The 15,240-nt window shown below is 40.4% G+C and overlaps 1 protein-coding gene across 1 annotated transcript in view; it reads right to left on the reverse strand.

Annotated features, from left to right (window-relative positions):
• The window catches only part of LOC310943381 (transmembrane protein 163a-like), a gene marked incomplete at both ends in the record, with an annotated part of 52,794 nt that overhangs the window by 12,227 nt on the left and 25,327 nt on the right, over positions 1-15,240 (reverse strand). The window contains one exon of the mRNA XM_083908935.1: positions 950-993. Within this exon, the coding sequence (XP_083765061.1) occupies positions 950-993 (44 nt within the window). The remainder of the gene's footprint in view (positions 1-949; positions 994-15,240) is intronic.

Here is a 15,240-nt window from a genome sequence, read left to right on the forward strand (position 1 = left end):
AACTGGAACTGAAAATTTAATAATTAATGTGATAAAAGATAGAATAATGTATGTTAACTGGTGCACTTGAGAATATCTTTGCTTCATGTACACAGTTTTTTTTCTCTCCCTTCCCTTGTATGCTGGCATTTTATTTTATTTTGTACAGTTTGTTTGTCGATTTATTTATTTATTTTGTCATTTATCTTGTCTTTGTGTGTGTGTGTGTGTGTGTGTGTGTGTGTGTGTGTGGGTAGGGGAGATGATGTCTATTTTGTGTCTTGAAAATGGAAAATATATATATATATATATATATATATACACACATACATATACATACATACATACATACATATATGTATATATATATATATACACATATACATACACACATATATACACATATACATTCATACACACATACATATATATACATATATATGCATATATATACATATACATTCATACATACTTATATATATATATATATATATACACATATATGGTAACAGACATGGACTCTAATCTCCCCTTAAGTGGCACCATAAAATATGTATGCTCACAATTATTTAATTTTCAGTGTCACAGTAACTGAAGATGACACCAATGAATTACTGTGTTGCAACCCTGCTTCATTGTCTTCTCCATACTTTATAAAAAACATCATAGACAGCTAAAACACTTGATAATTAAAATCTATAATTCCTCAGTCATATCACATTCCCCCCTCTGTAAACAATAACAATAAGTAGTGTGAGAAGCTTTCGTTTTGGTAAAAGCCAAAGCCCTCTTTCAAAACAGGTAGCAGTTTAACTTTCCTCCCTTGGTCTGCCCCGTTACCGTGGCGACAAAGGGACCAATAACACTTTAGCGCTGGGATACATGCATAAATAAACTCACCAGGATCCCCAAGTAATGACTAATTGATCAATGAAAAATGACGGGAAGGAAGAAAGAAAGTGGAACTCACAGCAAATCCAAAGGCTGATGCGCTGTGTCTCATGAATGATACAGCTGTGGAGACAGAGAACACAGAGAGAGAATCAGACCACGAATCACAGCGTATGTGAGTATGCAAATCCAGGCACAGAACATATTGATCATACGTTGTCAGTTGAAGGTGTATTTTTTTTAACGGATCAAAGTAGAAGCACCTGTTTTTTTTGTGTTGCCGACTGTGGCTCAATAGCACTTTTTTTCATGTATTTCCTATATAACAGCCTGGAGTATCTAATCAGAGGAACAACAAGAGCTAAAATGAACAAAAAAACAAAAACAAATAAATAAGTAAATACAAAAATAAAACAATAATTTGCATGTACAACTGTATTTGGACAGCTCTGACATGAAACGGTTGGCTCTATCACCTGTTTTTGAGCCTAAATGCAGGAATAGCCAATAGCTTTGTTGATCACAGTGTTTCTGGCTGGAGTATAAAGCTGAAAGGGCACTGTGCCATTGACACTTTTAAAAATAATACAAATTGAAAAAGTAAATTTGACTTGTCTGCTGTTTAGCGCAGGGTTTAACACCGTTTAAGTGTCGTCAGTGTTGCTTAAGGCTGTTAACAGCAGTGATTTGAGGCTTTCACGTCGGCAGTTAAACCACAAACAATAAAAGTTAGGAATAAATCGTTCAGTGGAGCTGAGAGGAACTGCAGAGACCTAACAGCATGAAGTTAGAATGTTGTCCTGCAACAGAAACATTGAATAAAAAGCCCCCTGAGAGTTAACAGTGACCCTAGGTATGAAAGCATGAATGATTCATGAATGGTCTGAATCGCCCTTATCCCTCCTGTCCTCCAACCCTTGTCATCTTCCCTCTGGTTGTCTCTCTCTCACTCTCTCTCTCTCTCTTCCTCTGCTCCCCTCGTGTTTTTTAGGACATAGTCTCGGGAGACACCGCCGTATCGGCAGTTAAATCACCATGGTAACAGGAGAATTGAGGGCAAGCTGAGACTTGATTTGGTAAGTAAGCAAACGGAGCTTTCATCATCTTCCTCTTGCTCGTCCGCCTTTGTTTACTCGTCGCGTCTTTGACACGGATCTCTTTCTCCTCGTCTTCTGAGAAGCATTTTGACTGACAGAGACAGACATGACACTACATTTTTCACTGATGAATACAGATAAGGCTTAGAGGGGCTGAAACATAAAACACGTACACCAGCAACCATCTAGTGTTCAAAATGTATGGACGAGGGGTGTGCAACCTGCGGCTCTAGAGCCTCGTGTGGATCTTCAGGACCTCTGCAGTGGCTCCTTGTAGCTTTGAATGTGTTTATTTTGATTTTATGACCATATTTTTGTATTTATGCACGATATTATCTTCATTTTAAAGGTGGAATAGGTTTTTTTGCGGCTGTATTTGGGTGCAGAAGGGACTTTATTATAAAGGTTGCAGAGCCCCGAGTATAGACTGTCAGTTGCCAAAGTTTCTGAAACAAGGAGCTGCACTTATACTCAGTGTTACACTGCGTTCTCTGTGCACATACACAGACATAGCAGACATAACTGTTGCGGCGTTTTAGTTTTGTAGACGCGGAACCTTTTTTGATTAATTTTAATTTTGAGAGCAGCAGCAGCAGCAGAGTCACAACATTGGCGAATTATGAGAGGAGATGACAAGGTGACGATAAATAGGCTGTAAAAGTTAGATATCCACTGATACATAGATGAGACAGCGAGAGTGTGGATTAGGTAAACTTGGCAGAAGCTCAATTGCTTTTATTCACCCTGGCAATCAAAGTCTTCAACCTCCTCTTCACGTTCAGCCAGGGCCGGCCCAAGCCTTCATGAGGCCCTAAGCAAAAGTTAGATTTTGGGGGCCCTTTATTAAAGCTAATAATAAAGCAGTGATTGTGTTCCTTGCATCATCCCAAAGTCAGCCTGGCATGTTTTCACCCTTAAATGGTAGCAAAAATCAGAAGAATGGTCTTGTGTTGATTTTCACTTAGTATTCAAAATGGCACAACACCGTGAATACGGTGTCAGCCCGAATAAGAAGTAACACATAAAACAGTTTATTCTAATAAAAAAAAAAAAATTGCAAGGTGCAAAAGTGCAACGTTTAGAGTCACACAAAAAAAATACAATAAAATAATTACATTTTATTATATATTATTTTAATTAAATATGAAAGTAAAAATAAAAACACAACTTTTAAAGTCCAATAACATAGTAAAACTGCACAGAAGACAGTATTGAATTAAATAAACAAATATTTAAATCAGAAATAACGCAATGGAACTTTAACAATATTACAAAGAAAAACAAAATGTGTAAACTATGTTATTAAAAATAAATTAATTATGAAATGCTCTAGGGGGCCCCCTGGTGGTCATGGGGCCCTAAGCAGGCGCTTAGCTCGCTTATGCCTTGGGCCGGCACTGCTTTCAGCTATCTACATTATAGTACATCACAGCAGGACCTCATTGTCTTCTCTACTTCTAAGGTTTTTGAGAGGGGTACTGGGGCTCTTTAAGTTCATGAATTCAGAATTTCTGACACATAGCTGCAGCTCAAAATGATGAGACGGTCCCAGATAGACACCTGACAGACAGCTGGTTCCAGTCAGGCTCTGTGTGTGTGTGTGTGTGTTGTGTAACACACAACTGCCCACAGACACATATGTTGTCTCCATGTCTCACTCGCAGACCGCCGTCACCATCCTCACACTCACTTTCTCTTGATTGTCTTCTCTCTCACGTACAGCCTCTCCCCCACACACAGACTCTCTGGGGGCCTCCAACCAATCTGGCCTTTCCAGAAACAGAGCCACACAAAAGAGCGTGCCTGCCGACTCCTGTGTGTGTGCTTTTGTTGTGATGCTTTTTGCACAAATCTCCTGTTGTCAATTGTTGTATTGTACTCTATAAAACCTACTATTTCATACTTTGTGCTTCAAGTTACCCTTGTTTCAAATCCATACGCCCCTCTGTGATATCTTGTGATTTCATGCTATGGTGTTAACATCCGATAATGTGGAAGGTCGTGACCTTTGATAATTGGTTCATGGATGGATAAAAGTCTCCATGTGTGACTGTCTACATTCCAAAGAGAGCTCAAAGCAGAAAACCTGCTCGCTGAGAAGCAGTGACCCATGAAGGGTCATAAGGTTTAGCCTCTAGGTTCATGGCTTCAGATACAATTCTAATTCCTCAGCTCCATCACCACCATAAGCTTATTTTTTAGTTTTTTACAAAGATAATATATACAAGTTTGTCAAAAGTATTTCTTTAAATGCCACACAGCAACTTCAGATTCAGGCAGGTGGCTGTGGCTCGCTGCAAATCAATGCCTTTCACAAAGACAGCAGATGCCGTCTGTAACACCCGTTTGGGTTGTTAGTTAATGGTGGAGGCAGGGAAGCATGAGCAGAGATAACAAGACTGGAGAAGCATGAGGGAAGGGAGAAGATAATGGATGAGGAGAGGGGGGAAGGAAATATGAAATTACAATTTGAAACAATGCAACAAGCAAATCGAACGAATCTTCAAGATCTCAATCTCACATTTGAGTTGGTGTAAAAACAGTGTTTGATATTTTACCAATGTCATGTGGCACTGCTCTATCTTGTTTTTGAATCTCTGACGCAGTGTGAGTGCTATCGCTAACCTGAACCAAATGATTTCGTCTGCTTTTCAATGTAGCACTGAATTCTGCTTTTGTCTATTCTTTTCTATTCTATTCTAGAGTTCCCCACAGTCCAGCAAACTCCGACATAGCTCACGTTCGGCTGTAGCGATGACTGCGACTTGGCAGCACTTAGCATAACTCACTTACTAATTAGCAGTGAGTTATGCCAGAAATAGTGTCAATGCCAACAGCTAATACTGATTCTCTCTCTCTCGCTCTGTGTGTGTGTGTGTGTGTCTCTCTCTCTGGCTCCAATAATGTTCTTCTGGCGTTGAGTATAACCAGAGCACAGATATATGGAAAAGGCAGCATTAGGAATGAAACAAATGCATGAAATTTATTGCATATGAATAAGCTTTCACATAGATTTTAAGGCAAATGCCCAAACGTGAAATAATAATAAAAAAATACTAACAGGGGAGGAAATAAACTAAATAAACAATAGAAAATAGAGTAGAAAAAACATGACTGGTAGCACAGGAAAAGGTAATCCCATGTATTGGCTCACATCAGACAGAGTGAAACGCTAACGCATCTTGACAAAAAGCCTCCTTCAGAACGCTAAAGTTCACCTAAAGGGGGCTCTGGAGGCAAGTGTTTCATTTTGTTTGATGTGGGCCATTGAACTAGAAAAGATTAAACCATATATTATAATTCTATTACCATACAAACAAGATTGTAGCAGGGACATCAGGTGAACACAGCAGACGGAAAGATCAGCTACATATTGGTGTGGTAAAAAAAAGTGTGGATGAAATGTTGGTGACTGAAAAAACAATCAGGCGAAGCAAGGCTCATTGTGTTTTTAACAAAAACATGTACATTGTGTAGTGTGAACTGTTTTGTGTACTCTGTAGGTTGTGAACGGTGAAATCTGAAGTTTGTAGTCACGAACTCTGAAGGTTGCGGAATATGACCTTTGAAGATGCAACCTTTGAAGGATGAACGATGTGACCTTTGCATAGGCTGCATAATGCAAACTTTGAAGGATACATAATGTAAACTTTGAAGGATGCACAATGTGATATTTGAAGGCTGCATAATGCAAACTTTGAAGAATGCAACCTTCCAAGGCTGCAGACTTTGAAAGCCACTTAATCTGAACTTTAAGGCGTAATTGAAGCACAAAAAACATGTACCACAAACAAACCCTATAGAGCCCGAGCATGAAAGGCAGGGGCCGAAGAGGTAAACCTATTGTTGTCCTTCAGATTATTATTATTCCGTGTCATTGTAGTCATTTTTGAGGGGGTTAATGTGCGTAAAAAAACCTCTAGCAACTTTGCACTGAGGTCAGGTCTGGCGAAAATGCCAAAATGGCATAGAGCTCTAACCCGTGCGTTGCACCAGGGCTCTATAGTGCCCCCTTAAGGCGAAACTTGGATGGAGCAAAGCCAAGATTAAGTTGCACCGAATTTCACGAAACTTTGTGGAAACTTGAAATAGGCCATCAAATATGCACTACACTGGTGCTCGAATTTTTTAGTCCTGTGATCCAGACATTTTCCTCCCTTTCCATCATCCATCAAATCACCTCTGCAGATGACTGCGTGAAAATAGTCCATATCGAATTAGTGGAATCATTTGCAGCCCGAACAGAAATGCAATTACGTCCTCCTGTTCCTCAAGGGCAAGAGCTCAACTCAGGGATTTGAAACTCAATTACATCACAAGGAGCAAAGGAATAAGGTGGCAAAGGCGAGGAAGCAAGGGGGGAGGACGATGAAGGAAGAGGCAGACAGCGAAACAGATGGACGGCAGAGACAGTGAGGAGAGCAAGACAGAGAGAGGCAGTGTGGGTGAGAGAGCAGCAGAAAGCAGTGGACTAAGCTACACTCACGCTGCCAATCAGTGACTCTCTGAGCTTCTAATCTAATCGAGGGGACTCATCTGTGCTGGTGCTTGAAAAAAAAGAAAAAAGAAAACATCTCCCAACGGACACATTTATTGAAGCTGAGGAAAACCACTTAACCATACCTTACAATACGAGAGAAGGGATTCAAAGCGTTTGAAGTTAAGCTTCATACGGTCGTGTAGATCATTAAATCTCTGCACTGTGTGCGCCGATGGGTCGAGTCGCAGAGTGACAAAAGATGAGAAGCCAGTCGTAAAACAACAAGACACACAAGTGAAAGGCCAGAGATGAGAGGAAGTGAAGAGGTTGGACAATGGCGGGCATGTGAAGGGGGGGAAACAGGCAGGGCAGAGAATCAGGAGGAACTAGGCATCATTGAACCTGGAACCAGAAAAGGCACTGGACTTTGAAATTTGAATAAATTCAATCTAGTTTTCATTCACTTTTGCAGTGCAGCTTTAAAAAGTTATGTCACTGTACAGTAAAATATCAACAGATTCAACTGAGATTAAGATACAGTACATGCATTTACATGTATCTACTGTAGTGTAACCACTGTATCTGTGTCTGTCCAGGTTCTGAACACAGACCAAATTCAACTGGAATCATCCATCTCCTACTTAAAGATTGCAATTCATTCAATCACACAAACACACATCAAGCACTGGCAGAGTTGATCTTACCAGTGTCGCTGCCTGATAATCTATAGCTGCATGAGCACTTATGTCAGGTTATAAAGATGCAGTGAATTGAGTACATCGATATGTCATGGAGGTGCTTATTTTGTAAGTAAACATCCTGTGTGTGCGCCTTTTTAGACCCACAAATGAATAAGGGTGCAACACCCTTAATGCCTTCTATTAGGACCTCCTTGCCCCTGTGGGGAGCTACGTGCACACACACACACACACACACTACAATATCATAAAATAGAAAAAATCTAGATCTAAGCACACTCACACACAACCTTTGCCTCCTCAGCAGACACATCCGACATGGCTGCTGCCGCCACTTGCTCAGCTGCAAAATACTGTATTTAATAATTCAGGACCTACTGCTCAGTTGGGCTCAGCTCTGCACTGCAGCCTCACAGTCTGACTGAGTTCACCCTGCAGAAGAAAAAAACCCCAACTGGGGTTCTTCCCCTTTTTTCTGTCCTCCTTTCCTAGTTCCTACCTCTCCCTTGTGTCTAAACCTCTCTGTCCTATACCTGTTCCAAAAAACAGAAATCATTACATTTCCCCCCCCCCCACCTCCCTCCATCCTTGTTTTCTCTCTCTCTTCTTTGGCGCAGTTATCATCTCCATCCTCCCATTTATCTCCCTCCTCCATGCCACTTCTGTTCTACTGTTAATAATCCTTCCACACCCCTCCTTCCCCTTGCTCTCTTTGCTCTTTCCTGCCACTCCCCTTTTTATGATTCCATCCCTTTTATTTGCCTCCCTCCCTCCCTCCCTCCTTACCTATTCCTTCAACCTCTTTCCACTCAGCTGCAGTCGTTGCAAAGGTGGAGAGAAGAAGGCGCCGTCTGCAAGTAATTTGGGACTAAAGAATTCACCGGGGGAGGGGGGTGCGTGAGGAGATTAAGCTTGGACGATTAATGCATCGTATACACCTGCAGGAGTTTTCTAAAAACAATCCTGTGTTTACAAGCGACTCATTGCTCATGTGCAGTGAGGTGATAAGTAACATGCACATTACACAGGGTCCGTTATTAATCACAGATCCGAACACGGCGATTAACAATTATTAACAAACAGGGTTATATAGATATCAGCGACGTTTGTGTACCGGCTATTCATTTTAATCCTAACGTCCTCGCAGCTGTGATGCAGTTTACTAAAGAGACACCCAACGTGACACCGTTATGAGGAAGGTCATCAGTGATCTATCGTCACGGTCCGCAGTTATTGCGGTCAGCCGCGTCACGGCAGCGGCAGTCGGAAGCTGTAATTTAATTGGTTTTTATTTACGGATTGCGCGAGGGGTCTGAAACGTGTTTAATGTGCAATATGCGAGTTCTTTTCTATTCGGCCAAATGTCTTGGGGGGCAGCAGGCAATTGTGGCGGTGGTTGTACAGTAACTGCATTTACAGGACATGTGGTCATGACAGGGCCAATGTTGCTTTACAAGGCTGAGGGGGACAGAGATTACAGGAATTAAGTTTTGAGGCTGAAACATCACCACTAAACTATCTATATCCAGCTACCTGGACAGTGGCCACCACGTACAAATTGTCTTCAAGGCAGAGGGGGCGGTGCTCTATCCAGATTTTATAATACATCCATGACAGTCCGTCACAGGTGTGGGCGGGTCTGTAGACGCTGACAGGCGTGGGATATTTGCATATTTTCTAAACATTTAGATATAGATTTAACATTTAGATTTAGATTTAGCATCTAGCATTTAACATTTAGCATCTAGCATTTAGCATTTAGCATTTAACATTTAGCATTTAGCATTTAACATTTAGATTTAGCATTTAAATTTAGATTTGCCAGTTAGATTCACCATTTAATGTGTACCTCAAATGTGAAGAAAATGAGCTAAATGCGAGGAAAATACGCTAAATGTGAGAAAAGTGAGGTAAAAATTTGAAATATATCAGCTAGAAAAGTGTGACTGAATTTTTACATTCGGCACCCCATATATGCTAGCTCCTTTGGGGAGGTAACAAAAGTGACTGATTTGTGATGACTTTTTGATCTCTGCAGAGCAGAGTCCACACAGAGTATATACAGTATATTCCATCTGTTAAGCATAATGTATAACAAATATTAATCATAAATCTATGATACTCTTCAACCTGCCTGATGTGCACTGGTAGCTAAAATCAAATTATCATTTTCCTAATTATAATATAACATAAACAACATCTCATTGAAACCCCCCGTGGATATTGCTCTACTTTATACTAATTAACTGTACAGTTATGGGTTTCACTTACATCCAGGACTCAAGGCTAACAAGCTGCTGCATTTTCTTTCTGTGTGTGTGTGTGTGTGTGTGTGGGAGTCATTCAGTAAAAAACCCACAGATCTAAGATAAAAAGCTGAAACTGAGACTCGTCTGACATTTCACATGACATTTCAACTCCGACAGTTACAACAAAAGAGCTCATTATGAGTGAACTGACTTGGTGAAATAAAATCACACCATTAAATAACTAATAATTCCAGCTGACTTAGATTTTTTTTATTATTATTGTGGGGGGGGTTTCGAAGGAAAATTTTATTAAAATAGCCTCAGGCAATCCTGGCTGACATCAGTAGACAGACATACAGGGCACACTGTAACTGTGAAATAGCTACGTAAGCAGTGAGGCCTGTAGGCGTCGATATGTTAGCTACTTAGTTGAATGGTTCTCAGGCCACAGACTGACACATATATTGATTATTTCTGCCTCTCAAAATCAGTTGTGACACATTGGGTTCCCTGTGGCTTCTATTTTGTTCATGGTTTTGCAAAGTTGACGTGTAGCTTATGCTACTTATAAGTATGCTAGCTTATAAGTACTGGGGAAACCCCAACACATTACAACAAACCAGCATATCACAGGACCAACAATACAGAGACAAAAAAGAACAAAAAACATTCACATTCACAACTTTGGATAATTCTCCAAGTAACTGAACAGAAATGTCTTTGGACTAAAGGGAGATCATGCCAACTCCAGTTTGACCCAGATATAAACCAGCAACCTCTTTGCTGTGGGGCACCAATGCTAACCACGCTAACAACAACACTGTGCTGCCCTAAAACAAACAAAAATGGCATTGATTACTGTCAGTTATGTCAGTTACACATATACTGACAAAGGAAACTGACTTTTACTTATTCACAGTTCTGGCTAAGAATGCTCAAAGCTACAGTCTCACACCTAAATGCACTTGTTAAAGCCCAAACCTTTTCCAAGTTCCTAACTGGCAAAATTACCACTTTTTTTTTTTTTTTTTTTACCTAGTATTTTAGTATTTCGTGCCAGAGAACCTCTTGGGGAAAGAATTGCTGACAACAAACAACATATTAAAAATAAGATAAGTAGCGACGACGTTTCAGCTACATGTTTTACAGTAGGTGAGTCTGTTGTTTGTGTTTATTTGAATTCCATTACTCCTCAGGCTTTCTTTCTTCTTACACCTCCCCAGACAAGCTCAAGTTCCATGGGTTCCTGCGAGTGTGCCTCCTTGCGTATCCACCAGTGCTCCAGCTGGCAGTAGCATACATAACCCGCCCCACTGTTTACTGTTTACCCAACTAATTGACTTGGCTTTGAGATGTTTCAAAGCCAGTGGGCCACGGCAGGAATACAGAGGGCAATAATTAGCAAAGAAATCACAAAACAAAACAGCAGCTGCGGTTAAAAGGTAGAGCATGAAAAAACAAAGTATATTATTCCTAATATAATGTAATATAATGGTAATGTACATGTATGGTGGTGTTTTTATGTACAAAGATGCTGCCCTCTGCTGGTTTTTACTGTTGTATTTACTTGTTTTTCTGGGCGGTAACATATGGGCAGTGTCTATATATACACACAATAATGGCGCTAGTTTAGGTTAAAGTTAGTTAGGCTATGCTAGTTAGCTTAAAAGCCTCTGCTTTTAGGACAGGAAGGAGAGCAACGCAAAGAGATGGCCTCTTTTCTGTATACACCCAATAATGGCACTAGCTTAGGTTAAAGTCAGTTAGGCTATGCTAGTTAGCTTAAAAGCCTCTGCTTTTAGGACAGGAAGAAAAGGAACGCAAAGAGATGGCCTCTTTTCTGTATATATACACCCAATAATGGCGCTAGTTTAGGTTAAAGTTAGTTAGGCTATGCTAGTTAGCTTAAAGGCCTCTGCTTTTAGGACAGGAAGAAAAGCAATGCAAAGAGATGGCCTCTTTTCTGTATATATACACCCAATAATAGCGCTAGTTTAGGTTAAAGTTAGTTAGGCTATGCTAGTTAGCTTAAAAGCCTCTGATTTTAGAACAGGAAAAAAAGCAACGCAAAGAGATTGCCTCTTTATACACTCAATAATGGCACTAGTTTAGGTAAAGGTTAGTTAGGCTATGCTAGTTAGCTTAAAAGCCTCTGATTTTAGGACAGAAAGAAAAGCAACACAAAGAAATTGCCTCTTTTCTGTTACATATACGGCTGCTAGAGGTAATTCTTGAAGTACAGGCGTGTAACATGTAACAAACTAACCTGGTTGGAGGTCTGTGGTGTGGTCTGAGTTTGAGCCGGGACCGTACCTATGTTCCCCGGGTCCTATGTTCCCCGGGTCCTATGTTCCCCGATTTGTATGTGACCGGGGAACATAGGACCCTTTCTCTAAACCTAACCGTAACCCTACCCATTTTCAAAAAAGGGTCCTATGTTCCCCTGTCACATACAAAGTGGGGAACATAGGACCTTTTTTGGAAAAACGGGGAACATAGGACCCGGGGAACATAGGTACGACCCCTTTGAGCCAACATGCCTAGCTAACAAGCTAACACAAACTACCAAGCCTGGGTCTGAGGCAGCGTGACCGTCCTAATCTGCTATTAAGAGTTGAAAAAGTTAACCGAAACTGAAATATCAACTTTATTTATTCATATTTTTTTTACAATAAAATGTGACTTGCCGGCAGGCATGAATAACAATGTGGAAAGAAGGTATTTCTGAATGAGAAACACTGACTTCTCATCCTTAAACCCAGCCGAGGGGTTAAATCCCTCATTAAATCTTGTTTTCTATAACCAAAGAGTGCAGTTACACCTCAACAAACACGTGAAACTACAAACACGCTCCTTTTTTTTCGATGCATTTGCGTCCTGTTGCTGCTGTGGTACAGTTATCTCCCTCCGGGATCAATAAGGTATCTATGCCGACTCGAAAAAGCCCCCTGTACTGCCTGCAAATAAAATGCTGTATATCATTGACTCAGTGAGTGGGTGTATTCCTTATACACATTCACTCACAACTGACTGAAAGTCAAGCTAATCTGAAAAAACACACGGGTCGTTTCAGTTCACTTCGTTTCAACCCAAATGGCTCATTAATTTAAATGAATTGTTCATGAAGGACTCTTTCAAAGGCCTCAAAACATTCACACACAAAAACGATTCATGATTCAGCTTTAATTACGATAGTTTATGTACTTTACCGAACAGCAACATAAAACACCCACTCGACACTGTGGCTTTTTTGTTGGTATATTCTGTGTGTGTAGGTCTGCGTAACCATGGCCTTGAGGAGATGCTGAGGCATAACTCAGATGAGGATTCAGCATGCAGAGAAGTGGAGAATGAAAAACATGGAAGTACTAGAGTGACAGAGTGATAGTGTGGGTGTCTTTTTTTGCACATATACATGAACATATACTGTACTGATTCTTTCAAGCACGGTATCAGTATGCAAATATTCTTCACAGTGGTTTTGTGTTACTACTTTATTGTAATGTTTACGATGAACAATTGTAATTTATCATACTGTGTATAGTATGTTAATATCAATATCATATCCTCAACCCTGTATCATATGTATTGCATCACCAGACTCTTATCTCTAATATAATTATATCTTAGGCCAGATTCATACTTTCCATGCCAAGTCTGCAGAGGTCCATGTGATGTAAATACTACAATTTGCCACCATCCACAGCTGTATGCTACCTACTACGAGGACGAATGCGAGCACCCAGGGCCGGCCCAAGGCATAAGCAAACTAAGCCGCTGCTTAGGGCCCCGTGACCAATAGAGGGCCCCCAACAGCAATTAACTAAAAAAAAAAGAGATATTTATTTGTTTATTTTATTTAATGCTGTGTTTTTTTACATATAAAAGTCGAATCTTTGTATTACCAGAGTGTATTTTGTACCCCACCCCCCAAAGATTGTGCACATTTTAAGATGCTCAGACCTTAATATCTTAATATTTTATTTATAAACCGTTTGGCTTTATGTATTGATTCTCTGTGTCGCCAGTAGGGGGAGTTGCTGATTTTTGCCAAATATTAATTGAAAGATTTTTCTGTAAGTTTGCAAATCTAGTGTCTGTTTCCATGCAACAAAAAGTTCTCACATTTAGTTTTACAAGTGTATCCGTATTCGTGACGGAGTAGAATACCTTTAGTATATTACGTGTGTCAATGATTAATAATCATTATTATTGGCAGTAACAGAGGGCCCGAAAATCTTGTCTTGGGCCGGCCCTCAACACACCCCATCCATTTGTGACTAGACAGGCTATATGCACTGACTGTGCATGCGTCATGCAACACTTTCCAGACCAGTCGGTGGTGCAAAAAAGTGTTTTGATCAAGTGTAGCTCAGTCGGGAGAGCATCAGTAGTAAAAAGTAGGAAGTGGCCCTTAACCTCCCCATGCTTCTATGAACACATGACATGCAACTTTACATGAGTATAAACAGAGAAGGGAGACAGGGATTTTTTTCCCCTTTATGTTAATGGAGGTGTCATTTTTAACCAAATTCACTGTGCAACTACACATTTCCACCACAGGTGAATAATGAGCTCTCTGGAGACTGTTCTGCATAAACAGATACAGACACACTTTACACAAGAACACACTTAATTGGGGAGGGAGGAGGAGGATCCAACGGCTTTTAAGTAACATGTACCGATGTGGTGAAAACATAAAACCAAACCTAATTTCTGAAACACAGAAATTTCAGCAATTATACCATGGCTGACAGTAACAGAACACTGAGCATTAAAAGGTTTACTGAACTGACCTACAAGGCACAGGTCCAGGGGACAAAGGGGACACAATGACTGCAGACACAAAAACTACAACAATAAACAACACCACAACAACTATAAAGAGTCATAAAACCAACACCCCTGGGTCGCATTCCCATTATATATCTATACTAAACTGATAAATATCATTCAACCCTGTGACTTCTGCTAATAATTGCACCATTTAATGGTCTTGTTTGTTTTCCTCAGACTTCCCGTGTCCCTGCTGCTTTCTAATGATGATGTCGTGCAACATAAACAAACCTGTAAACAAAAACAAGCCCCCGCTGCTAACTGGTGACATCCGTCACAATCACAGCAGTTCATAAACCACATGCAAGCTTTTCACGCAACCGACTTCCAGAGGAGTTAGAAAGGCGGCTGTTTGTGGAGAAAACACTTCAGTGGATCTCTCACAAGATTGTGGTGAAATCGGAATTAAATGCTTTTTTTTTGGTTTATTCTCAATCAGCGCCATTGAAGACGGTTGACAAGCAATGAATATCCGAGCGTTACATGTCATCTAAAAATCATGAATCACAGAGAGTCAGCTGATGAAGGCACAAAGCAGACCACAGACATAAGAGAGAAAAGCCATTTATACATCTCCTGCCTCATATGGTTATTTAGCCAACACAAAAAAAGAAAACAGGCAGCTCTTGCACAGCCTGTGGTTTCATCTCCATTCACCGTAGCAACAGCACAGAGGGAGCTGATTGGACCGTCCTTAAATGGAGTTAGAAAGACAACCAAACTATCAAAAACAAACATGACAATGCTGTCGCTTTGCAAAAACCTGTTTGAATTGCAAAGCACTGCGTCAGCGTGAATTAACCCACAAGCAACTCATACACCGACTGTGTCGTCATGTTTAAAAATGGATATGGTTTGATTAATGACCAGAAACCATTTCCATCTATTTAGATTCTGTACTTTCTATGAGAAAGAACTGCAAAGGACTGTCTGACTGGCTGTGTTTTGAACAGGTGATGGTTTTTGTTCAGTCAAGATGAGATCCTGCAAATCTGCTCTACATCGATCTA

The sequence above is a fragment of the Microchirus variegatus genome (assembly GCF_963457635.1).
Source record: "Microchirus variegatus genome assembly, chromosome: 22".
NCBI classification, from domain to species: domain Eukaryota; kingdom Metazoa; phylum Chordata; class Actinopteri; order Pleuronectiformes; family Soleidae; genus Microchirus; species Microchirus variegatus.